At 18.2% G+C, this 26,326-nt stretch overlaps 4 protein-coding genes across 4 annotated transcripts; 3 read left to right on the forward strand and 1 right to left on the reverse strand.

The window, feature by feature from the left end:
• Positions 1-2,191: 2,191 nt before the first annotated feature.
• SRAE_X000146800 (Astacin-like metalloendopeptidase) lies at positions 2,192-3,535 on the forward strand (the record flags this gene model as incomplete). Its single annotated transcript, XM_024649307.1, has 3 exons — positions 2,192-2,248; positions 2,289-2,340; positions 2,382-3,535. 3 exons carry the CDS (start codon positions 2,192-2,194, stop codon positions 3,533-3,535), a joined length of 1,263 nt encoding a protein of 420 aa, XP_024498933.1.
• Positions 3,536-5,739: 2,204 nt separating this feature from the next.
• On the forward strand, positions 5,740-7,087 carry SRAE_X000146900 (Astacin-like metalloendopeptidase; the record flags this gene model as incomplete). Its single annotated transcript, XM_024649318.1, has 3 exons — positions 5,740-5,796; positions 5,841-5,892; positions 5,934-7,087. 3 exons carry the CDS (start codon positions 5,740-5,742, stop codon positions 7,085-7,087), a joined length of 1,263 nt encoding a protein of 420 aa, XP_024498934.1.
• Positions 7,088-12,364: 5,277 nt separating this feature from the next.
• On the reverse strand, positions 12,365-12,888 carry SRAE_X000146950 (Hypothetical protein; the record flags this gene model as incomplete). The annotated part of the gene is made up of 5 exons (XM_024649329.1): positions 12,365-12,503; positions 12,584-12,668; positions 12,705-12,744; positions 12,797-12,827; positions 12,872-12,888. The coding sequence occupies 5 exons, from the start codon at positions 12,886-12,888 to the stop codon at positions 12,365-12,367; spliced, it is 312 nt and encodes a 103-aa protein (XP_024498935.1).
• Positions 12,889-19,310: 6,422 nt separating this feature from the next.
• SRAE_X000147000 (Hypothetical protein) lies at positions 19,311-19,664 on the forward strand (the record flags this gene model as incomplete). Its single annotated transcript, XM_024649340.1, has 4 exons — positions 19,311-19,349; positions 19,389-19,449; positions 19,496-19,543; positions 19,615-19,664. 4 exons carry the CDS (start codon positions 19,311-19,313, stop codon positions 19,662-19,664), a joined length of 198 nt encoding a protein of 65 aa, XP_024498936.1.
• Positions 19,665-26,326: the final 6,662 nt, after the last annotated feature.

Genomic DNA, 26,326 nt, shown 5'->3' on the forward strand with positions numbered 1-26,326 from the left:
TCAATTTTATTTATGCACATAAAAAATTTTATTAAATTTATAAATTATTTTGTTTTGTAAACATCTTGATGCTATCAGAAAAGTATATTAAAAATTATCAAATATTATTTTATTATATTTAAAATAAAATAATACATTTTTTTTATTAAAGTTTACTTTTTAAATATTATTTAAAAAAAAAATTTTATTAGTTTAATTTGTCATGATTTAAAAAAAAAAACTTTTTTATTTATAAAAATATGTTTATTTTAAATAAGCTAAAATGTTTTAAAATAAGATTGATTTCTGATTAAAATAAATTTTATAAAATTATTTTATTGAAATCAAACATTTTTATTAAAAGTTTTTATACTTACTTTATTAAAATTTTTGTTTTTATTGTTATTTGTTAAAAGCATGTTTCTAAGATAGTAGTTAAAAATATTATGCATAAAAATCGAAAAAAGTAAATTGTTGATACTAATAATACATAATAGAAACAAAATGCAAAAACTTTATAATTTTAATTTTTTACTTGTAATAATAATAAACATACAAAGCTTTGCTACAGCTAAACTACTTTCTTGCTTCAATAAATTTAAAAACAATAGTGCTGAAAAATTTTAAATATCAAACAATTAAAATATTCATATTTAAATGATAAAAAATCTTTTATAACATTAGTTAATAAATTAAATCAGGAATTAAAAAAAATAAATAACCAGTCGATTAAATATTAGAACTTTATCTATAGCTTAAAATAATTTAAAAATATTATTGTACACATACAATAAAATGGAATATTCTTTAACGATTACTGATTTACCATACTTTATAACTTACTTTATCAATAAGTTTTATCGTTTATTTTGATTAAATTGGAAAAAATTTGATTCAATATATATATACAAAAAATGCATAGTTTTATCATTTTAAATATTTAAACTGTCTTCAATCATTATAAAAGTTTAAGGAATATTTTTAGTAGATTATTGTAATATTGATTATTAAAAGAAGTATAATGTTTTATAATTTTTTCTACAATTTTGTTATATAATACTTTAATTTAAAAAAAATTATTATCTTTAAATTACTTTTAATTTTAAATATTTATTTTAAAAGAATTTAAATACTCTTAATAGATAAATTTTAAAATAACTTTTTTTTCATTAATTATTATCTTTTAGCTTTTAGTAAAATTTAATTTATTATCTTTAAATTGTTTCTAAAATGCATTTGTTATGTTTAAAAAGTACTTAGTATAATTTTAATTTATTTATCAACTAGTATTTTGTTATATATGCCATCAAAAGTCTTACATTATACAATAAGGTTAAATCATAACTTGAATGATTAAAAAAGCACAATATAAGTCTTACAAAATGTTTTGATTTCTAAAGTAATATTTTCATTTAATCTTTTAAATTAAAAATATTTAAATAAGTTACAATTTCCTAAAATATGATTAAATCAATGTTTATAAATTCCTTATGGTGGCCATGGTTTTAATCCTAGACATGGAATGATCTAGCGGCAACTCGAGAATTCTCAGTAGGGGAATAGTAATACAAAAGTTCTTTATCAATATATTTATTAATCAAAACAAATAATAAAACAACAAAATATAATAATTAATAAGTTGGTAGGTCTTCTGACTAATCTAAGTGAAGAAACTGAACTATTTTCTTTTTTTTCTACTGCTCCTTTATATCCGTCTCTTTTACTAATGCCGTCCTATGATCGGCATTACTAATTAAAAAAAAATTAAATAAAAAAATTATTTTTGCTTTGAATTTAACTAGTAATAATTAGTTGAAAAGCTATTTATATTCATTAAATTTTTTGACATTTTTTTTTTCTAAAAATAAATATTCAAAATAATTTGTTTGCTTTTTTAAACTTTGCTTTTTTTACTACAAATATTTTATTATTGATTATTTTAATGTAACTTTTTTTTAAAGTAAAGTCTATAAATATATTTTACTTCAAAAAAAACTATTAAATATAAAAAATTTTTTATAAATGTATAACTACTTTCGAAATTTTTATACATTTTTATATGAGTGTAAACTAAGTAAAAGAAATATAAAATAGTTAATAATAATGTTAATCAAATAATAAAATTTAATCTAATTAGAGGACAATATGTTAAACAAATTTTTTTGGATATAAAAAGTGATTTATTTCTATATTTCTTTGCACCATTTTTAATATGAAAGGAACAATTTATATTTATATCTTTACTACTATTTCTTTTATATTATTAATTGTAAGAAGCACATTTATTTTTTTTTTTTAATTTTTTTTAGTGTCTTTGGCATATATACCGAAATTTATCTTATAACAAAAATAAAATAATAGGTATTTTTATATTTTTTAAATAGTATGTAAATATTTTATAGTAAGCAATGATATTATTTTTGAGGATACTCATATTGATTACAAAAGAGATATTTTAAAAGACCAATATGCTCCATGGGAATTTCCAATTAAATATTTTGTCCATGCTCCTGTCTCAACTGAAAATGTAGAAAAAGCAATAAAAGAAATAACAGATAACACTTGTGTTAAATTTGAAAAAAAAACCGAATTAAATTATAATGAAAAAGGATTAGTGTTCTACAAAGATACAGTATGTTCTTCAAATGTTGGACAATTAAGCACAAAAACCTATCAAGTTATTAAGCTTGCACCAGCTTGTTACAAAAACCCATATCTTATTTTACATGAAATAGGACATGCTTTAGGCTTGGTTCATGAACATACAAGAAAAGATAGAGATAAATACGTTAAAATTAACTCTAATAATATGCAAAATAGTGAAAATCTAAATTTTAAAATACATAATTTTCCAGTTTATAAAAACTATTCAACTTTTTATGATTTTTCTTCATTAATGCATTATGGTCCATATGCTTTTTCTACCTATTTTAGATATCTTTTTGGTTATAAAACTATAGAATCAAAATTGGAGCGAGAATATGATTGGATGATGGGACAACGTAAAAAAATGACTTTTAATGATTATAAACAAATTAATTTATGTTATTGCAATTCGTGTAATTGGGTTAATAATACTACAGGTAGAAGAACAAAACCAACAGACACTACTACATTATGTAAAAATGGAGGTTATCCAGATTTTAAAAATTGTAGTAAATGTATTTGTCCTACTGGTTACACAGGAGATTTATGTGATAAAATCGTTACAAGTGATAAAAAATGTGGTCCAACTTTTTTTAATGTTAATAAAACTGGAATTCCTATAATACTAAAAGGAAAAATGAATTGTTATATTTTTTTAAAAACCAAAAATGGTAAAAAAATTTCACTCCAAATAACCTATGTTAATGCACCATATAATGAAGACGTTTGTACTGAAGATATTGCTTATCAAATTAAATATAGAAAAGACAAAGGTGCTACTGGTTTGCTTTTATGTGGTCATCATTCAAGAGTTATAACACTTAAATCTGAAACAAATTCAATTCTTTTATTTTACAAAGGAATTTCCGACTTTAGTTTGATGATTTTTACTTTTAAACAAGCTGAATAATAACTTAATTTTTTTTAAGTTTTATTATTGTTTTATTTTGTTTGCTCATACAAAAAATTTTAATAAATTGATAATAATTTTTGGTACTTTTCAGTTTTGGTAGGGACAAATTTTGTTTAAAAAAAAGAGTACGAAAAAATTAAAAATTTTATTTTTTTTTTGAGTAGAGGAGATTCTTTTACATATATAATAATTAAAAGATTATTAAATTTTGTTAATTTTCTACTTTTTTTTACGTGCTTTCTTCCGACGGCCAGAAAGTTGCTATATCACGCAAGATTTGGATGAAAAGATTTTCTTGCTTATTTCTCTACTTTCACATGAATTCAGCAAGGAAACTGTCTAGCATATTTCTAGAAGTACCTTTCTGCTTCTTTTAGCTCCATTTGGCACTTTCCCACATTCTTTCAATATTCTGATTATGAGCTCCAGACTCAGGATTTACAAAAAAGGAGTACTTGTGATTAACCTTCAAGTGAGTGAATCTCTAGTTTCTTCTTACATAATTTGACCAAAACTAGTTTCTTGCTTCATAAAAAAACAACGGCTTTTTTCTTGGTAGCTAGTAAACTAAAAAACTCTATTTCTGCAAAAAAACACTTAATTTGGAAAAACAATTTTGTGAAAAAATGACTGTTAGAAAAAGTTAATTATCTTGATGATTATTATATCAATTGATCTAATTATTTCATCATTGTTTTCCTGACAATTCAGTTATCAAATATCAAATACCTTTGAATAAAATTTATCACTTTTTTTGATAAGAATTATCATTTAAAATTTGTCCCTACCGAAACTGAAAAGTACAAAATAAACATACAAAGCTTTGCTACAGCTAAACTACTTTCTTGCTTAAATGAATCTAAATACAATAGGGCTGAAAAATTTTAAAAATCAAATAATTTAAACATTTAAATTTAAATGATTTCATAACTTTTATAACATTAATTAATAAATTAAATTGGGAATTGAAATAAATAAATAACCAGTCGATTAAATATTAGAACTTTATCTACAGTTAAAAATCATTTAAAGTATTATGGTACAGATACAATAAAATAGAATATTCTTTAACGATTACTGATTTACCATACTTTATTACTTAATTTATCAATAAGTTTTATCGTTTATTTTGATTAAATTGAAAAAAATTTGATTCAACAATGTCTACACAAAATGTATTGTTTTATCTTTTTATAATTCTAAACTGTCTTCAAATATTTATTAAAGTTTAAGAAATATTTTTAGTAAATTTTTGTAATATTGATTATTAAAAGAAGTATAATGTTTTATAATTTTTTCTACAATTTTGTTATATAATACTTTAATTTAAAAAAAATTATTATCTTTAAACTACTTTTAATTTTAAATATTTATTTTAGAAAGATTTAAATACTCTTAATGGATAAATTTAAAAAATAACTTTTTTTTTCATTAATTAATATTTTTGACCTTTTAGCAAAATTTAATTTATTATCTTTAAATTGTTTCTAAAATGCATTTATTATGTTTTAAAAGTGCTTAGTATAATTTTAATGTTATTATCAACTAGTATTTTGTTTTGCATGCTATAAAAGGTTTTATGTTACATAATAATATTATATTATAACTTGTATGATTTAAAAAGTACAAAATAAGTCTTAAAAAATGTTTTGATTTCTAAAGTAATATTTTTATTTAATCTTTTTAATTTAAAAGTATTTAAATAAGTTATAATATTCTCTATATGATTAAATCATTGTTTATAAATTAAAAAATAAATATATTAAAAAATATATTTTGCTTTTAAGTTAACTAGTAGTAACTAGTTAAAATACGTTTGATTTTCAAAAAATTATTTAAAATTTTTTTGTCTAAAAATAAATATTCATCATTTTTTGTTTGTTTTTTTAATTTTGCTTCTTCGACTACAAAAAATATAATATTGATTTTTTTCAATGTAATTATTTTAAAAGTAAAGTCTATAAATATATTTTATTTCAAAAAAAATTTTAGCCATTAAACATTTTTTAAAATGTATAATTACTTTTAAAATGTTTATATATTTTTTAATGATTGAAAACTAAATAAAAAATAATATATGATGTTTAATAATAATTTTATTCAAATAATAAAATTTAATTTAATTTGTGTATAATATGCTAAACAAATTGTTTTGGATATAAAAGATGACTTTTTTTCATATTTTTTTGACCATTTTTAATATGAAAGCAACAGCATATATTTATATTTTCACTACCATTTTTTTTATATTAATAATTGTAAGACACATTTTTTTTTGAAATTTTTTGAAATTTTTTTTTAGTGTTTTTGGTATATGTACCGAAATTTATCTTATAACTATAATAAAATAATAGGTAATTTTCTATTTTCTAAATAGTATGTAAATATTTTTTAGTAAGCAATGATGTTATTTTTGAAGATACTCATATTGATTACAAAAGAGATATTTTAAAGGATGAATATGATCCATGGAAATTTCCAATCAATTTTTTTGTCGCATCTCCTGTCTCAACTGAAAATGTAAAAAAAGCAATAAAAGAAATAACAGATAATACTTGTATTAAATTTGAAGAAAAAACCGAATTTAATAATAATACACAAGGATTATATTTCAAAGAAGATACAGAATGTGCCTCACATATTGGACTTGTAGACAGCAAATACTTTCAAGTTATTAAGCTTACACCAGCCTGTTATAAAAATCCATTTCTTATTTTACATGAAATAGGACATGCTTTAGGCTTGGTTCATGAACATACAAGAATGGATAGAGATAAATACGTTAGAATAAACTTTGATAATATGTATAATAGTGAAAATACAAATTTTCAAATACAAAATTACTCATTTTATAAAAACTATTCAACTTCTTACGATTTTTCCTCATTAATGCATTATGGTCCATATGCTTTTTCTACTTTTTGGAAGGAAGTTTTTGGTTATAAAGTCACAGAATCAAAATTGGAGCCAGAATATGATTTAATGATGGGACAAAGCAAAAAAATGACTTTTAATGATTATAAACAAATCAATTTATGTTATTGCAATTGGTGTAATTGGGTAAAAAATGAAACTGGTAAAAGAATACAGCCAACAGAAACTACTACTTCATGCAAAAATGGTGGTTATCCAGATTTTAACAATTGTAGTAGATGTATTTGCCCTACTGGTTACACGGGAGATTTATGTGATAAGATAATTAAAAGTGATGAAAAATGTGGTCCAACTTTTTTTAATGTTAATAAAACTGGAATCCCTATTATACTACAAGGACAAATGAATTGTTATGTTTTTTTAAAAACTGACAATGGTAAAAAAATTATACTTCAATTAACCTATGTAAATGCACCATATAATGGAAACATTTGTACTGAAGACATTGCTTATCAAGTTAAATATAGAAAAGACAAAGGTGCTACTGGTTTGCTTTTATGTGGCCATCATTGGAGATATATAACACTTACATCAGAATCAAATTCCATTCTTTTATTTTACAAAGGAATTTCTGGACATAGTTTAATGACTTTTACTTTTAAACAAGCTGAATAATAACTTAATTTTATTTTAAGTTTTATTATTGTATTTTTTGTTTACTCATACAAAAACTTTTTATAAATAAATAATAATTTGTATTGTCTTTTAAATAAATTTTATTTTGTTTTAAAAAAACAACTAAAAAATAAAAAAAATCAAAACTTTTTGTTGAATTCTTAATTTAGAACGAAGGTAAAATAAGTAGAAATTTTGGTCAACTATATTAAATTATAATTAATACAAAATTTTATTAACTTACAATTTTTTATAAACTAAAGTTATCCCTTAAATCAGTTTTAATTTTTTTTTGTAGCTTTAAAATATATAAATATATTATGATTATTTTTATAAAAATTATATTTTTCTATAGTTAGTTTATCATAAAAATGATATTAATATTTTTAAAAAATCAGTGCTACATGGTTGACCTTAAACGATTATCGAAAGCAAACTTGAAGAAATTTAAATAAAATAAATCAATTCATAACACTGTTAATAAATTAGATGTTTTGATAATTTATAAACAAAAAACTTGTGATTTCTATTTGTTTATGTAAAAATAACTAAAATACGTTCACCTGATTATTTTTCTGTGCTTGGATAAAACAACTTTTTTAAAAATTTTATCTTTCTGTTAATTTTACTCTCTATTTATATTAAATTATTTTCATAAATAATAATATAAACATTTTTTTAAATTTGTCTATCTTGAGACTTTAAATTTAAAAAAAAATTTTTAAATGAAAACAATCAAAAGTTAATGTTATTTTTAATTTGAAATTATACACAGTAGAATAGTAGAAATGATTTTTATTATATTACTGTATAAATTATTTCTTTTTTTTATTTATCAATATTGAATAATAAAAAAATTTTTTTTTAAATTTTAAAAAATATTTAAGGTAACTTAAAAAGATAAGTAATTTCATTTTACTTTTCATAATCACGAAATAAAAGTTTATTAAATGTAATTAAATAAAATGATTGAATCTTCAAATAAGGTGAATAATATTTTATAGTAAAAAAGTATTCCTGTAGTATTTTTTTTTAATATTTGTATAACGCTATTTTAAAATGTCAAATGCTTTACAGTACATCAGTTATCTTAAACTAATCTATCACGTAAATGACTTCTTATATTTAGATTATGATACATGTTTTTAAACATTTATTAGTGAACATAAATTATACAATTTGAGTAAAATTATTGGTTTTTGTTTATCGTTTTTTAGGACAATTATAAATAACCTGATTTACGCATAAAGTTTTTTTAATATAATTCTTGTTACCTTTTTTTAGATTATTTCTTTAATCTTTAAAAATTCATTTTTTTATTTTTTTAAAAAAAATAAGTAATTTTAAATATTAAACAATTTTACCAGACAAAGATTTCTTATGCATCACACTATGTAAAGAAAGGAAAACATTTTATACTCTTACTTTTAATTCTTTACATATTTTTTTGATAACGTTTATTATAAATAAAGTAAATTGCTCAATTTTTTTTTAATAATTTTTCATTTGTAGTCACTAACAAGGTTTCCATGAATTCACATCAAAATTACAACTAGTTGTTTATTTATTTTAGATTGAAAATTTAAATTTTTTGTTTCGTGAACTTTAAAATTTGATTAAACTAATTATTAAACAAATTAATGTTACCAAATTTATTTATATTTAGTTGGAAGATATGGTCATTGAAAATGATGTTTAATTTTGATAAATGATAGTATTAATGAAATAAAATTGTTTTACCTTCAAATTTAATTGAACGAAGTATTACTTCAAAAAAGCATAAATTTATAAGCAAGAAATTGTAATACCTCAGTATTAATTATTTATATTTTATGTAAATTTGTTATATTTCTAATATAGCTACTGTGTAATTTTTTCGTATTTTATAACTTTTTGACTATATAAAGCTATCTGATATATTTTCATTGTATATCCGAAGAATGTTAAGAGTTTTAAGTAATTGAGGTAGTTGGTTATATTGTATTATGGTATGTTTTTACAAAAATTGAATCTCTAAATAAAATATTTTACTACTTTTTATTTTATTAAAAAGTTTTAATAAATGTAGAGTTAATTATCATCATGATTATTAAAGCTTATTTTTAAAGCAAAATTATTTTGAATATTCATCATTATACTTACCTTTTTAAAAAATTATAAAAAAAATTAAAAATTATATTAACAAAAATTAAAGGTCAAAACAATAAAGTAAAAAAAATATTTATTTAATAACAAATGTATGAAAACACATATGGAGAAATTATTTGTATGCTTTTTAATTATTTGTCATGGGATAAAATATAGTAAAACTGTTTTTTAATTTTAAAATAATAAAAAATTTATCGATTTTGCATATTTTTTAACTATGCAGCATTTAAAAAAAATAATTAAAAGAAATTTTTTTTATTTTTATACTATGGTATTTTATTACCACCATAAAATATTTTTAAAAAATCTTAAATATTAATTATTATTTTATTAACTATTTAAATACATAAATTAATTAAATCATTTCAATAATTTGTAATAATTTTTTCAAAGTTAATTTTTATAATATTAAAATACTAAATTTTTTAAGACATAAGATATATATAAGTATTATTAGAAAAGGTAAACAACTTTGAAAAAATTTACATTGGAAAAAGCAAAAAAACAAATAAAAAAATAAAAACCTAAGAAAAAAAAAGAATAAATCAATTTAAGATATTACACAAAGATTAAAAAATAAACAAAAAGGAATACAAAAATAATTAAATTAAGGTAAACAAGAACTAAAAAAAATTAAGTAAGAAAGTTGAAAGAAAGCAATGTTTAGTTGTTTTAATAGACAAATATTTTGAAAAAAAAAATAAAATTCACAAGATGTTTTTGGTAGACTTGTTGGTCATGATTACTTTTAAAAAAAGGCGGTTCTGGCACTTCTGGTAACGTACTTGTGAATCTTTTGGGTGAAAAATCAGTTGCTTAATGTTTAATTATTCATTAAAACTCTGTTTTTTATTTTTTTAACACTAAAATAATTTTTAAAATAAAACAAGTCATTGAAAAATGTGCTGAAAGCCAAAATTTCAATATTTTAGAAATATTTTAATAACAGGAACTATTATTGTTATAATAATGACTTAATATTTTTTAATAAATAGTATACATAGTTAAAAATTTTTAATGTAATATATGTATTTTGTAAAAATAATGAATTATAAAAAACTTTCTTGATAAAAATAAACCGTTAACTAAAAAACTGACATCTAATTATATATCAAAAAGATATTATTTTGAAAAAAAAAAACAAATTTATTGATGGTATTTAAAAAAAATAAAACGTTAGTTTAATTTAATTAACAATATAAAGTAATAATATACTTTTAAGATTTTGTATTTATTAATAATTTTTAATATCTAATCAAATAGTAATTTTATAAACAAAATTATTATCTTCTATAGTAATATAACGTAACTGTTATATTAATGATACTCTCTTTTAATTATGTTTTGAATACTATGATTCTTTAAATAGAAGTTTTTGAACTTTTTCTTTCTAAAAAAAATATATAAACGTGAAAATTTTATGAGATTGTTATTTCACGTATTTTATTGTTAATTTATATTCTACGTTACTGAATCCGTACACTAGTATTCTTTTGTATTAATTTATTGTAATTTTATAGGTTAAATTATTGTAAAAACCTAAATAAGAGCAAATTATAAACCATTTAGTTTAAGATTGAGTGAAGGTAGAAAAATTATAATTTAATCTTGTAACGTTACGGATTTACAAAACGTTTCTTTCTTTATACTTATTATGAAATTTTAATATTTTGTAAGGTTTTTGAACTTTATAAAAAAGTGTTGATAAAAAAGAGTCTATTGTTTTTATTTGGAGATAGAGTAGACTATTGACCATATCAGAACTACTGGTCTTTAAAATATTATTTGAGTTTACATATAAAATATTAATAATATAATAAAAAAATAACGACGTGTTTATTTTTTTTACAAAAAAGTACTTTTAAAGCACATTTTGCCATTGAACAAAATTAAATGATGAAACATTTTTTAAATTATAAATATCTATTAAAATGATTAAACATAATTTAGTTTTTTTTAGATAAATAATCTATAAAAAATGTACATTATAACAGTCAATTTTTTATTCTTACAGTTAAAAAGTTTAATTTAAAAATTTCTTTTGTAATATGATTCTGAAACATTTAGTTATTATGCATAAATATAAATAGGTAAAAAATTATATATATTTTATAAATAAATCTTTCTTATTAATTAAACATTTTTAAAAAAATCTTTAACTTTATAGTTTTTATTTTATCCAGATTTAGTTGTTTCAATAAATTAAACGGTCATTTTTTTTGCAAAAATTAAAGGGGCATTAGAAATATAAAAGCAATAAATTACGACATTTATTAAAATTAAACTTTTTATGTCAAAAAATGTATAAAACTGTCAATGTTAATTTTTGTTTTTGGTAACAGATGAAAAAATTATCTCTAATTCGAATTATTTGTTAAAATATAATGTTATACAGTAGGGAAACTATTGAATATTAAAATAAATTTAATTTAATATTATAATAAATAATTTGTTAATTACTAAAATATTGATATTTGTTACATGTAACATACTGGTTTAGAAAAACAAAGATAATTATACAATAAATAATTATGTAAACTCTCAAGGATATATAAATTTTTTTCTTGTGCGATCTTGTAGCGTAATGGCTAACGCGTCTGCCTTCGGAGCAGAAGATTGCAGGTTCGAGTCCTGTCAAGATCGTGTAATTACTTAAAAAGATTTCTTTTTAATTCTTACGTTATAAAACTCATTAATGAATTATCGTTTTTAAATAATTTTTGTGACTTTTTTTGATATATACTTATTTATTTTCATAAAATATTTTTTTGCTTCTAAATAAAAAAAATAAGTTTGTACGGAATTGGAAAAAAACTATTAATTTTTTTAAATTCTTAAACTATTCTTTATCACTTAAAGTTAAATGTTATATCAAAAATATTTTTTCTAAATTTTTTTTAATAAATCGTATATGATGAATATTTTAAAGTTTTAATTTATTTATAATTTAAGATAAGTATTTACATTAAAAAATTTACAATTATTTAGTATTTATTAGAACAGCTTCCATTATTTTATTTACATATTCAAGTTTTAAAATAAGAAAAACGTTTGATGTTTTTGTCACAACACCATCTACATTTTATTAGGAATACAATATGGACAAATAATAGTAACATTAATATTATCTTATTTTAACATATAACAGTTTATCTGATTAATCTTTAGAAAATCCAACAACTCCAAATTTAGATGCACATTAATAAATAATTCGTGTAACACCAAATTTTTAGCTGCTGATGTTATTGAAACTAATTGACTATGAATTCTGTTTAACACTAATAATAAAAAGATTTTGTTTTAAAAAAATGAGATATTATATTTATAGCCATTGTTATTTCTATAAACTTGTTATAACATTCACAAAATATTTTTCTTGTTACAATTCCTACACTATTTATTAAAATATTAGCATCTGATACTTCTAATATTACTTTATTTCATGTTTAATATATTTGTTACTTTTTACTAATATCTACTTTGTAAACCCAAGATTCAAATGTAACATTCTTTGAAAATCATTGCTTCATTAGTTTTTTTTTCAATGATATTCCAAATAACAATTTTTGATTTAATTTCTTCAAATTCTAATCTTATTAATTTTCCAATTTTAGAATCAGTATCAGTTATTAAAACAATTTTATTTTTAACATTTTTTTGTTAATATTTTTGAAGGTTAAATAACCTTTAGATACTAAAAAAATTTTGATTGTTTCATCAGCGTTCATCAAAAATCTAATAAAAATATGATTTAAAAATAATATAGAATTATTTTGAAATATTATTTATCAATATACTCATTATAAATATGTTTTCTAAATAAAGTTTCTTAATATATATAAATCAATTAATTATTTTTAAAAGAAAATTTAAAGAGAAAAAAAATAATATTATTTGTAGACATATTTATTCATCACTAGTACAATAAAAGATACAAAAAATTTACAATTCAAAAAACTAAAAATATATAAATAAATTTGTTTTATAAAAATAGCTAAAATAATTGTATATAGATTTATACTAATCTAATTTAGAAAAAAAATGTAAACCATAAAAGTAAAAGTAAATATAAAATATTTTTTACACTTTACAATAATACATTTTTTTATGAACCTTAAAGCAAACAATTACATCTTCGCTTTTTAAATCAATATTATTTGATAATAATTTCTAGTGCATTAAATGTGATTGTTTAAAAAATCTAGGAATTTTTTAATATGTACTTATTTTTATACTTTTTGATGCGATTATCTTTAAGTTTAAAAGTCATTTAAAATAAAATTTTTAACTAAGAATTTTTTTACACTGAGTATTAGCCAAAATCAAATAAATAAAAAAACAAAAAAAACGAAAAAATGTTTATTGCACAAGTAAACTTTATTTTAACGTTAAATAACGAAAAAAAAACAAGTTATTTATTATAAAATATAACTATTTATTAACTAAAATTTGCGTTATTTTAAATAGTAATAAAAAAAAGGAAAAATTATTTATTACATTAAAATTTGATCACAAATCAATCTATTTATACTATAAACATAAAAAATTTATTTTAAAAACATTCAATAAAACATAAATTTTATCAACAAAATTCTTAAAAAAAAATTTTCTTTGACAAAAGGTTACTCTGAAGTTTTTGCAGAATGAAAAATAATTAAAAAGAAATGGAATGTCAAACAAGTGGAAACATAACTTCTTTTCAAAAAATAAAATCGTTTTTTAAAAGCAGAACAAAAAACTATAGAAAAAGTGTGAATGTCAAGAACAGAATTTTTTTTACCAGTTATCACCTTTTTAAGTAAGATTCTTTTACATGGCTTATTTATGGTTTATAAAAAAACGTTAACAAGGCTAATAATCGCTAAGTGTAAAACTTTGGAGTGCGATTGTTTGCATTCCTTATGGTGCCCATGGTTCTCATCTCTGTTGAGAGTTGATGTAGCGGTGTGGGCTCTCCAAGGAGAATAGATGAAACAGATTTATTCATTAAATACATTTATTAGATTGATAACAACAGAAAAATACAAATAATAAACTAAGAATATTTATAAGCAGAGTTGGACTGGTACTTCTCTTTCTTGAGCAGACTAACTTTTCTGAATAACAACTAACTTCTTTTCTTATTTCTTCTCCTTTTTATACTCCCTGTATCCGCCTATATAATGCCGTCTATCGACTGGTATTATTTATTATCTTTGTTTATTTACAACTACTTGTTGGAAATGTTTTTGAAATCAAAGATTGTGTAATCGACAAAAAAGCTAACGTTATGAAAATAAATGAAACTAAAATACATAAACAGATTTACAATGGAAAACACCGTGTAGATGAAGTTTAGGTTGTTTGCTTTTTAGAAAAGAATGAAGAGAAAATAAGTTTTTGATATTTCTATTACAAAACAGAACAGTGTTAAGTTTTTTGACATTATTAATAATGATTTACTAGGCCAGTAATTCTGATTAGCAAAGATAGTAAACGTAGAAATCTATTAAAATATGGATAAAATTAAAGTTTAAAAATGTTTTGTACCATTTTATTTTTTTTTTAATCAGAGCCTGTGCGAACTTGGAAAGGAGTATTCGTATTATATTGAGATAATATTAATGAATTTCATTTTAAAAAAAATTAGTTTTTTCAATGTTCTTATTGTTAGATATATTTTTACATGAATTTTTTTTAATATAGATAACAAAAATTGCTAGCAGATTTTTTATTTTTTCTTAAAAAGCTAAATTTGAGGTTTTTTTCAAACGTGGAAAAAAAGAATTATAAAAATAACATTACATTTTTTTACTTTTTATCTTAAAAAACGGAATGTTTTTTTCTAATACTTTTTATCTCATTTAAATGGGACTTAATTAATTCATAATTTAGACATGATTATCATTTTAACAATTTTTAATTTTTATTGCTCATGGTTTAAAAAAATTGTAATATAGTATGAATAGATTATGTAATTTGATATAACTCTCTTCTGTTTTATGACTAATTTAGTAAGTTGGATAATAATAAGTTATTTCTGTTATATTTTTCTAAAGAAACAATTGTAAGAATTTTTTTTATTTTAAAAATTAAATTATATTCTAGAAAAAGAATTTACTAGTAAGTGCATCCATTTTGCATAAAATCCTTGAATATTAATAATTATTAAAAAGAGTAAGTAAATTTAATTATTGTTTTAAAAAAATACAATATTAATATATTAAGGTTACGTTTGTTTTTTATATAATTATTATAAATTGAAAAATTTATGTAATTGCAAAAAGAACAAAATTTTAATATAATAAAAGGTTATTTTGTGGTTTTTTAAGTATGAGTAGCCTTATTTAGTGCTCTACACTAATTTGATATTATTACTTTTGCTAAATATAGGGATAAAATTTACATTCCATAACAACACATATATTTTATCATAATTTTTTTTTTGATTGTTTTATATTAAAGCTGACAAAATTTGCTCTAGGTGATTTTTAATTTTTCATAAAAAAATAATTTTAAAATGTTTTTTTTTCTGTACTTGAAGAAAAATTTTAAAATTACAATAAATTTGTTATAGCCTATACCTTACGAACAAATGATTGTTTCTAGCTAAATTAATGTCTTTTGAATAAACATCAAAAGTTACATAATTTATCATTACATTAAAAAAAAATTTCGTAAATAATTATGGCTATAAAAATTTTAATTTATGACAAAAAAAACTTAAAAAAATTTTTTTTAATTTATTTAAATGGTGAAAAAAGATATGAAAAGCTAATAGTACTTAAAACTAAATGCTATGTATTTTTTACAAAATATCTTTTGTAAATTGATTATTTTTTTTTCTAATAAATTGTTGTTCTTTAAAAGTTTAAAACATTATAAATCTTATTTTAAAAGTTTATATATTACTTAAAAATTGTTATTTACAAGATATTAACAAAAAAACGGTTTTTTTATCCTTTGTTTACACTTTAAATAAACTTCATGCTAAGATAACTTGAAAACACTTTTGTAGCAGATGTCAATGTTGCTATTTTTTGTACTTTATGCTGCAATATCATTATAAAAAAATTTATCATTTAAAAAAATAATTGAAATTATAGTTATGAGTGCATTTTTTAATGTTAGAACTGTTTATTTTATATTGAAATACCCAAAATAATTTTTCATAATTAATTTATTTTATATAAATAAGTTTATTATCAAAACTTTTATTAATATTAGTTAGAAAAAAAAATATTAAAAAATATAAAAATTGTTTTTGAAATTTGAACATTTCTATCTAATAAATACTATATTAAACAAACACTTTGTAAAAGATTTAATTAATTTGAAATAAATTTTCATTTATTATTAACAGTAAAAAAAACAATGAATTTAAAAAAATACATTAACCAAATATTGACAATTAAATCTTCTGAAACAATTTTTAATGTATTTGTTTGGTCCATATAATACATTTTATTATAAAATTATAAATGATTAAATATATTTTAAAATATTAATTTTAAAAATTTTCGTCACTGCATGATAACTCAAAATTTAACTAATAATTCAAAGATTTTAATAACTTTTTAAATATTTAAAATTATTTTGTATTAACAATATTAAAATTTTTAAAATTTCCAAAATTTGATGTTTCTTTTTAATGATTTTAAAGAAGAATAAAATAAAAGAAATTTTATAATAATATCGTTTTTAAAATATATTGGCAAAAGTTATAAATATAAATATGTTGTAAAGAAAATTAATTTAAATATATGATAAAATTAATATATTTTTTAATTGTTTTATCGCATTTTAATTGCTTAATGCATATATATTTACATTCAAATGTTTACTAATTATTATATTTTTCATCTACATTATTTTATAACCATAATGAATCTTGAAATTTAAATTTGACATATTATAAAAATAGTTTTAATATTATTTATGGAAATAATTTAATTGCTATCAAAACTATTTTAATTATATTTATATCATTTTATATAATTTAATGTATTAATAGTTAATATAATTGTAATAAAATAGAAAAAGATTATTTTTCATAAAAAATAAATATTTGGTAAAAATTTTTTTAATTTAAACATTTACAAAATTAATTAAAGTTGTATGGATAAAATGAACAAAAATTTTAGTTACTTTAATATTGTAGTATTTAGATAAATTAAAAATCATAAAAAAATTTTTAGCTAATTTATAATATTTTAACCACTTTATATTTTTCATTTTTTTATATTTTCTTTATGATTAACATTTAACAATTAGTAATAACTTTTTAAAAAATCATAAAAATATTTATACTCCATAGTTTGATTATTATTAAAATTACATTATCAATGTTAATCAACATAAATTATTTTATATTATATATCTTTGATTGATATTTTTTTATTAATTTACAAATAAATGTATTATTTAAATATGCTATTAACGTGTAAAAATTTATTATAATCAATTATTATCATTAGTTGTAAAGAAACACTACTGACGTAATTTAATGTTTATAAAGTAGATTTTTTAATAAAAATAGTATCATTAAAAATTTAAACATTTAATTCATAAAATATTTAAAAAGTAAAAAAGAATAATGTATTATAATTAGTTCCAATTAGAAAAATATTACAAAAACTAAAAATTTAATTATTTGATATGTAAACATTAAAAAAAATAGTTGTAAATTTTCATTTTAAAAAGGCTTTACATACGTATGCTTAACAAGCTTATTTTTCCAATTATTAAAAAATTTATAAAATCAAAGTAAAATAAGCATGAAAAATATAGTACAAAATATTGCAAAAAATAGCATATTTTTATCTGTTTATATAATGACTTGTAGTTACCATGATTTTTGTTATGATCAGGTTGACTTTAAAAAAAATTAATTCTTCTATTGGAAAGTCTTCTTCCATTGTATTGTTTAATAAAGTATATGTTAAAGTTAACTACATGTTTATTAATAATAAAAACGAACAACAAAATAATATTTATAAATTATATTGAGTAATTAATTTCCATGAATAAATATACTGCTTTCTCTTTTCTAATCTTTTTACATTTATCCATTCAGTTACTTTTTATCGATAATGCTTAATATAAGTAGCATTACAATCAGCAATATATAAAACAATTTTACCAAAATACTTTAAAAAATAAAATTTAGCAATTGAAACATTATTAATTAGAAAAAAAGTAACATATTTTTTTTAAAAAGATTTGTAAAAATGTTTGTTTACTAATTTAATAAATCTTCGTAATTATTAATAAAATCTTATTTTAGTTAATTCATTTTTATAATACTCTGTTAATTGATTATTTTATGTTTAACATATATTTATTTTTTCCGTTTTACTGTACTAAAAAAAAATTATAAGTAAATGTATTGTCTTAAAATAATACCAAAAACATGATACTTGACGTATACACATATAGAAAGAAATAGCATAAATGATATAATAGTTAATAAGATATTATTTTAAATTCCTAAAAAACTTGCTTTAAAAATAGACTTTTTAAATATTTTAGTCATTAATATCATTCATTTATTTAAAATATCTTTTATAATTTTAAAGAATCATTTCAGAATCACAGTTATAATTTTATTATATTCAAAACATTTTTAACATTATTAATGTAAACACACAAAAATAAGAATTTATAAAATAAGAAATTAAAATTAATTTTAATTTTAAATAAAATTAAACATTTTTCTATCTATTTTATAAAAAAACATAATAAAATGAAATTTTTATAATTTTATTTAGTTACACTTATGATAAAGTATAATAAAATATTAAAATATTAATTAAAATTTATGAATAAAAAATTTATATTATTGACAAAATCTAATTGTATAATTAAGTATATTTAAATAAAGAAATTATTAAAAAGATACTTTAGTATTTTTTTCAAAAATTTATTCAAAAAATTGTTATATTTATTTAAAATAAAACAAAGATTAACATAAATTGAATATAAAATATTTGGTTGAAACAGAAAAAAAACATAACTTGAACTCAAAGTAAAAATGGTTTACTATATTTTTACTATCATTTTTGTTAGTATTTTTTTGTTCTTAAATAATACTACAATGGCATTACTTTCAAATTATAAATTTTCATCAAATTATGTAAGCAATTAAAAAATAAATAATATAATTAACTTTTAGAATGATGATTTAACAAGAATAAGAAGAATATTTCTTGCTGAAGAAGCTAACAAAGAATACTGTAATTTTAAATGGAATTTTTTATACTCACTTTATTTTTTTTATAGGGAATGATTATGATAATAAAAAAACTACAACTCCATATAACGGTCCAGGTAATTAAATTAATATAAAAATACAAATTATTTTTACATTTTAAAAATAATAATTTAAATTATTTGTTTAGTAACAGTTAAATTGACGACTGAAGATTATGGTGATCCTGATAGCGTATAAGATATTTTAATAAATCAAATAACTTAAACATAATTTTTAATAATTTTTCATTAAATAAAAATTTTTTTTTTTATAATTTCCATTTTATCTAAAATATGAACATTTTTTTAATTTAAATAAAAGAATGTTATTAACGATTATAAATTATTAAATATAAATTGGTAGAAATGATAGAAGTTTACAATATAGATAAATCTTAGTTTCTACTATAAAATGAAACTTTTTTAACTATCATAAAATTAGTTATTTTATATTCATTAAGAAGTGTCTAATAAACATAAATATTTTTTTAAAGTTTTAATGACAAAGTTGTATCTTAATTATATGTTATTGTTTATATTATATCATAAAACATTTTCTTAGAAAAAAGTGATAATAAATTTTTTTTTCTTTCTTTGTCTTAAATTTAATTTCTATGATCTAATTGATAAAAAATATAAAACAAACTTTTTTTTAAAATAATTTTACCTGTTACTTAATATATTTACATATAAAAATTTTTTATATATATTAAAAAAATAATTGTAACAAAAAACAATATATTTATCATTTAATTTTAATTTTAAACAAAGCCAAAAATATTATTTTATCATATAAATGTTTTAAAGCAATTTAAGAATGAGCTACATGAAGATTCAATCTGAAAAATGTAGAAAAATATTAAATTGAAAAGTGATCATCTATGGAAATAAAATAAGGAAAAACACAAAAATAAATTTATCAAAGCTATATAATGTCATTGATAAAACATAATAAAAATTGATATGGAGCAAAAAAATGTATTGTTTAAATTTTTATTTTGAAGAATAAAAAAATTCATATAAAATTAAATATCCAATGTAAAAAATAAAATTTTTCATATAACATTTACAAATATAAACATTTTTTTAAATACTATATTTATCGATTTAATTAATAAATTTACATTCAATAAGTTTAATAATCACATTATAAAATTTTGTTTTAAGATACATAAATATAAATTCTTTTTTTAATAATTTTTATAAAAAACTATATTGTTTATAATTGTAATTATAATGTAATTAATTTTTAGGTTTATTTAATGATATTATGATATGTTTTTATTTTTTTTCATAAATTAATGTAATATTTATTATTTACAACATTTGAATGAAGTTAAAAATGGTACAAAGACGGAGCAGTATTTAAAAATATTTTAACAATATTTTTTTTGTAGCAATTTAAAAAAAATTTTTTTTCTTATTAAAGTGTAATTTAAATATAATATTCTTTTATTTAATGAAGCATTTTAAAAAATTTAAAATTTTTAAGGTAAAAACAAAATTGTAATTTATCAATTAAATACTATTTTTTGTACTACCATGTTTATAACAAATTTAAATTTTTAAAAACTCTAATAAAAAATATTTTTAGTTTGTTGATTTTTATTTGCTTTGCCTTTTTTGATATTCTTTTATTTTTATGTTTTAAAGCAAGTTTAAATGTTTTTAAATAATATCGACTGTTACCTTTGAAACTTTTTTTTAGAGTGCTTTAAAAAAAAAGTCTTAAAAACAAAATATAATGTTCAAGATAATTTTGATAATAGTATTAAAAGAAGATAAATGATATGATTTTGTATAGATAATTAAGAGCTTAACTTATACTTACTTATAATAAAATTAAAAATAATTTTTCTATAAGCAACTATCTTTTGAATACATATCTAAAAATATTGTTAATCAAAACAATTAATTATAATATCAATTAAGTCATAAAGAAATAAAATTATTATATTTTATTTTAAAGAGTGCATTTACTATATTTTTCTACTTTTTTGTTAAAATAAATTTTTCAAAATTACTTTTAAAGTTATGTATTAGAAATTAATTTATTAATAACTTTTATTATTATTAAAAAATATTATCATAAAATTTTAAAGCTACTAAAGCTTCTAAAAAAAATAATATTAACCAATTACAATATATAAATATTTAATGATTCATAAACAAAACAAATTTTATAATAAAAAAAAAGTTTTTAATGCTTTTATTTAAAGATTAAACAATATTATCAGGTTTTAACAAAATTAAGCAAAAATACTAACTAGAAAGTATAGCTTAAAATAGATTCAAAGCTAAGTGCTATCGTTATAGAATAATTAAAAGCATTCAATCAAATTATTATTGATTATTCATATTTTTAATCAATAGTATATAAGACAATGTGCATATTAATAAAAAAATATTTTATGTTACAAAATTTTACATTGTTAAAAAATACTTTATATTTACAACAAATTGTAACAATTTTTTTTATTTTTGATATTCTTTTTAAACAATGATTTGCAATGATAACTTTCTTCTTTTTAACAATATGAACATTTAGATTAAAAAATTTTAAATTTTCAAGCACTATATGAAATTGGCTTAAGTTTTGTCAAAAATTTTATTGAAATATAAAAATATTCAATGTAAAAATTTTTATTAAAAAACTGTTTAACAAAATATTTTTTTTAATAAATTATAAATTTTTAATTTTAGATACAAAATATCAATCAAAAAATTTAAATGAATATAAACTTTTGTACAAACTTAAAAAATAATTAGATATATTTTTAACAAATTTCATGTACCTAAAATTAATAATGTTATAAATTTTCTTTATAATCATCGCTAAAAATTTTTATTCTTCAAATAATGTTTATAAACAATTTTTTTACTATTAAAAAAAATGTATGGTTAGATATTATTAAAAATATATTGTTGCGCTTATTATGGTCATTTATTTAGATGGTAATGTTTTGATAGAATTTTAATTAAAAGAAAAATAACATCAAACAAATATTGACAATTTTATTTATGGAACAATTTTTAGCATATTTATTTTGTATATAAATTGTATCTTTATATTTTATCTTAAAAAAAGATCACACATGTAATAAGCACATTTTTTAATGTAATCTTAAAATTCTAAAACAAACTATTTGATATAATAAATTTTCATTTTTATGTAAAAGGTAAAATGTTCAAAAAGAATACTGCAAAAAGTAGGTTAAATGTTCTTATCAAATCAGAAAGAAAAAATCAAATATTAAAAAATGTTTTCTTTGTTATTTTTTTTATTATTTTATTAAACCAATATAGACTTTTTAAATAGTCTACATCTAACAGTAAACACAACAAGTAAAAAAGATAAATAACATAATATTAAAATAAAATTTAAACTATGTTTTTGAAAAAAAATAAATTATAATTATTTTAAATAAAACATGTTGTATTAATGCATCAGTTTTTTTATTTCTAAAATTTAATTAGTAAATAAACATAATGTTTTGTTAAACAATGTCTGACAAACTCTTATTTATAATAGTAAAAGATTTTAACATTTTAAAATTAGTAAACTTTCTTAATTGTTAACAACTTTTTTTTACAATAGCTAGTAATGCCAGTCATTAGACGGCATTATAGGCGAATACAGGAAGTATAAAAAGAAGAAGAAATAAGAAAAGAGTTCAGTTGTTGTTCAAAAGGTTAGTCTGATCTGCTGAGAGAAGTACCAGTCCAACATCAATTATAAATATTTTCTTATTTTATATTATTGTATTTATTTCTGTTGTTATATCTAATAAAATTATTAATTACTAAATCTGTTCAATCTATTCCCCCTTGGTAAGCCCAAAACCGCTACATCATCTCAAGGCAGAGATGAGAACCATGGGCGCCATCAGGAGCTTGAGATAAAATATTTTACTGAATAATTTTATATTAATTTTATCAAAATCATATATTTATATTAGCATATAAATATAATACTCTTATTCATTTAACTATTTTATAAAAGTAACAAAACATAAAAAAAATATTTTAAATATTGATAAATAATTTGAATATTTGAATTCATAATTAAAAACATATTTTAAGATTGTAAATTAATTTTTTATCATATTTACACATATGTAATATTATATTTGTTTGATAGATTTAATAACTAAATAGTTTGGAATTTTATTTTAATTATAATTTTAATTATGATAATATACTAGTGTTTTAAATTATAAGAAATTATGAAATATAGTTAGAAAGTAAAAAAAAATTTTTTTACATGTTTTTTTTATAACAAAACCAGTTTTAAATTTTTTTAAAAAGAAAATAAAGTCTTTTTGATAAAAAATACTTACCTGAGTAATTAATACTTTAATTTGCCAAAATATATAGTTTGCCTATTGCCACATGCTGGGATTGAACCAGCGACCTTCGGTTTACAAGACCGACGCTACTACCACTGAGCCAATGTGGCGTTGGAAAAAATTTCACGGATTAGCTTTTAAATAAATAATTCTTTAAACATTAACTTTTTTGTATATTTAAATGGTTTAGAAAAATGTATACATTTATATATATTTTTTTTAATTTTTAACAATATTTTAATATTTATTGTATTAAATTTAAGTTTCTGTATTTTTTATGTGTTTACTTGATTAAATTAGTTATTCTTAATTGTTAACATTTTTATTAGTTTTTTTTTATGTCTTCTTTGGTATATTCGTGGTATATATCTTTTGGTTAATTTTTGAAATTTTTGCAGTAGCTACATCTTCAAATTTTATTAGATTTTTATTTCTAGTTTCTAGAAGCTTAATTAGATGAAATGTTACATTACAATTTTTCATTATCAAATTACCAATAGTATTTTCTTTAAAAAGTGTTTTTTATCAAATGTAAATCATTGTCTTTTTTAATGGTAAAACTTCATAATAATTTGATTTATAAATGAATAAAAAATTCTTAAAATATATTTTTTTATTTTTTACTATTTAAATATGTTTTAATCTTACTTAATTTATTCTTTAAAGTTAATATCAATACAATGTTTTATTATGTAGTATGTCCTCACTTAATTATTAACATTATTATCTAGTTTTTAACTTTTTTTGAGGTTAGTGAATTCACTGTGTTATATTGTGATTTTTTTAGAAGAAATAATTTTTAGCTTTTCTTTATGTAGCAAACTTATTTTTTTTCGTAGTTAAGGTTTTTTTAAGTAATTATTTAAAGAACGAAACCTCTGAATTTATAAATCTTTATCACAATTCTAAGTATACTTAGTTATAACTATCCAAAATGTTAAAAAGAAGTCAAAAAAGTTTTTCAACTTTTATATAAAAGCCATATGTGTAAAAAAATGTTTCAATAACAAAAAATTCTACTTGATTTAATGGGAAGAAAAAGGTAAAGATAATGAATATGTTAACAAAAAACTTTTTATGTTTTATGTAATTTTTCAAATTATTTAAAAAAAATTTTTTTTTTTATTTTCAAGCTTGTTATAGGAATGATAATTCAATATAAAAAAATGTTTTTTGAAAAGAATACCAATTAACAAAAAATTATTAACATGTCATTTTTTGATGAAGAAAAAATAACGAACGTTGATGAACATAATTACAATAATGTAATTATTCACAACGCGATTGAAAAAAATAACAATGTTGAACAAATTTCGAACAAACCTTTCAAAAACATAGAAAATTAATAAAAGACATATTGGTAAGACTTAATTTTATATTAATAGTATTTTTTTAGTAATTTGAAAAAATTCATTATTCAGGATGAAAAATTAATTTATTCTGGGAGGATTTTTTTTATTACAGATTATATAAAAATTTTTAGTTCAATAACAATTAAAAATAAGCAAGTAACAATTTCTGATATTATAATATGGAGCAAAAAATACAATAAAAATAATAACTTTTAATCTTTAAAAATAAGTAAAATTTTTGCTCGAAATTATGAAGTATGTTACGAAGGTAAATGGATTACAAATTTTTTGGATTAACAGATAAGAATGAAATTATGGTATTCACAAAAAGTCAAGTAACTTTTAAGGATTTTTTCTTTCTTGTATACAAATTTCTTGAAAAATACTTATTGAATAAAGATAAACAAAAATATATATATAATTATTAATTTTTGTGTCAGAGTGATACTTAAGAATTTTTTAATAAACCAAATACAATTTCTGATTTTTTATTTATGTTATTTTATTTTTAATTTTATTAAAATTTATGATACAATTTTTTTGAACAGATTTTTATTCGTGCAAAGTCAATTTATTTAAAATTGAGATAAAACTTTTATTTTATAGAAGTAAATCATATTCCTATTTTACCACATTCATTGTTCAAAAATATAAATCAATTTATTAAACATTTTTAATTAACTATTTAATTTTTAATGTTTATTTTAACATAAAATTATACAAAGTTTTTATTTACGTTTTATATATTTAAACAAATAAATATATTTAAAAAGCTGATTATTTGTAATAATCATTTTTTTGTATGTATTTAATTGTTTTGTTTTCTTTTTTAAATGGTTTTTTAATAAAATAAACTGTTTTTTTTTGTTTTTAAAAATAATATAAATACATTTTTATGAAGTAGCAAAAAGTAATTAAAAAAAATTTATTATTTAAATCCACTATTTAATAAAAAAAAATGAAAATGAGTTAAAAAATTCAATGATACTTAAAAAAATATAAGTATTGTATAAATGTATATTATATATTTTTTTCTACAAAAATAATAAAAAAAAATATATTCATGAAATAAAAATGTTTTTGTATTAAACTACTCTAAAAATTATATACTAGTTCAAATGACGCAATCACTTTAGAATATATCAACATGATACATTTTA

This window comes from Strongyloides ratti, scaffold srae_chrx_scaffold0000002, assembly GCF_001040885.1.
Source record: "Strongyloides ratti genome assembly S_ratti_ED321, scaffold srae_chrx_scaffold0000002".
In the NCBI taxonomy this organism is placed as follows: Eukaryota; Metazoa; Nematoda; class Chromadorea; order Rhabditida; family Strongyloididae; genus Strongyloides; species Strongyloides ratti.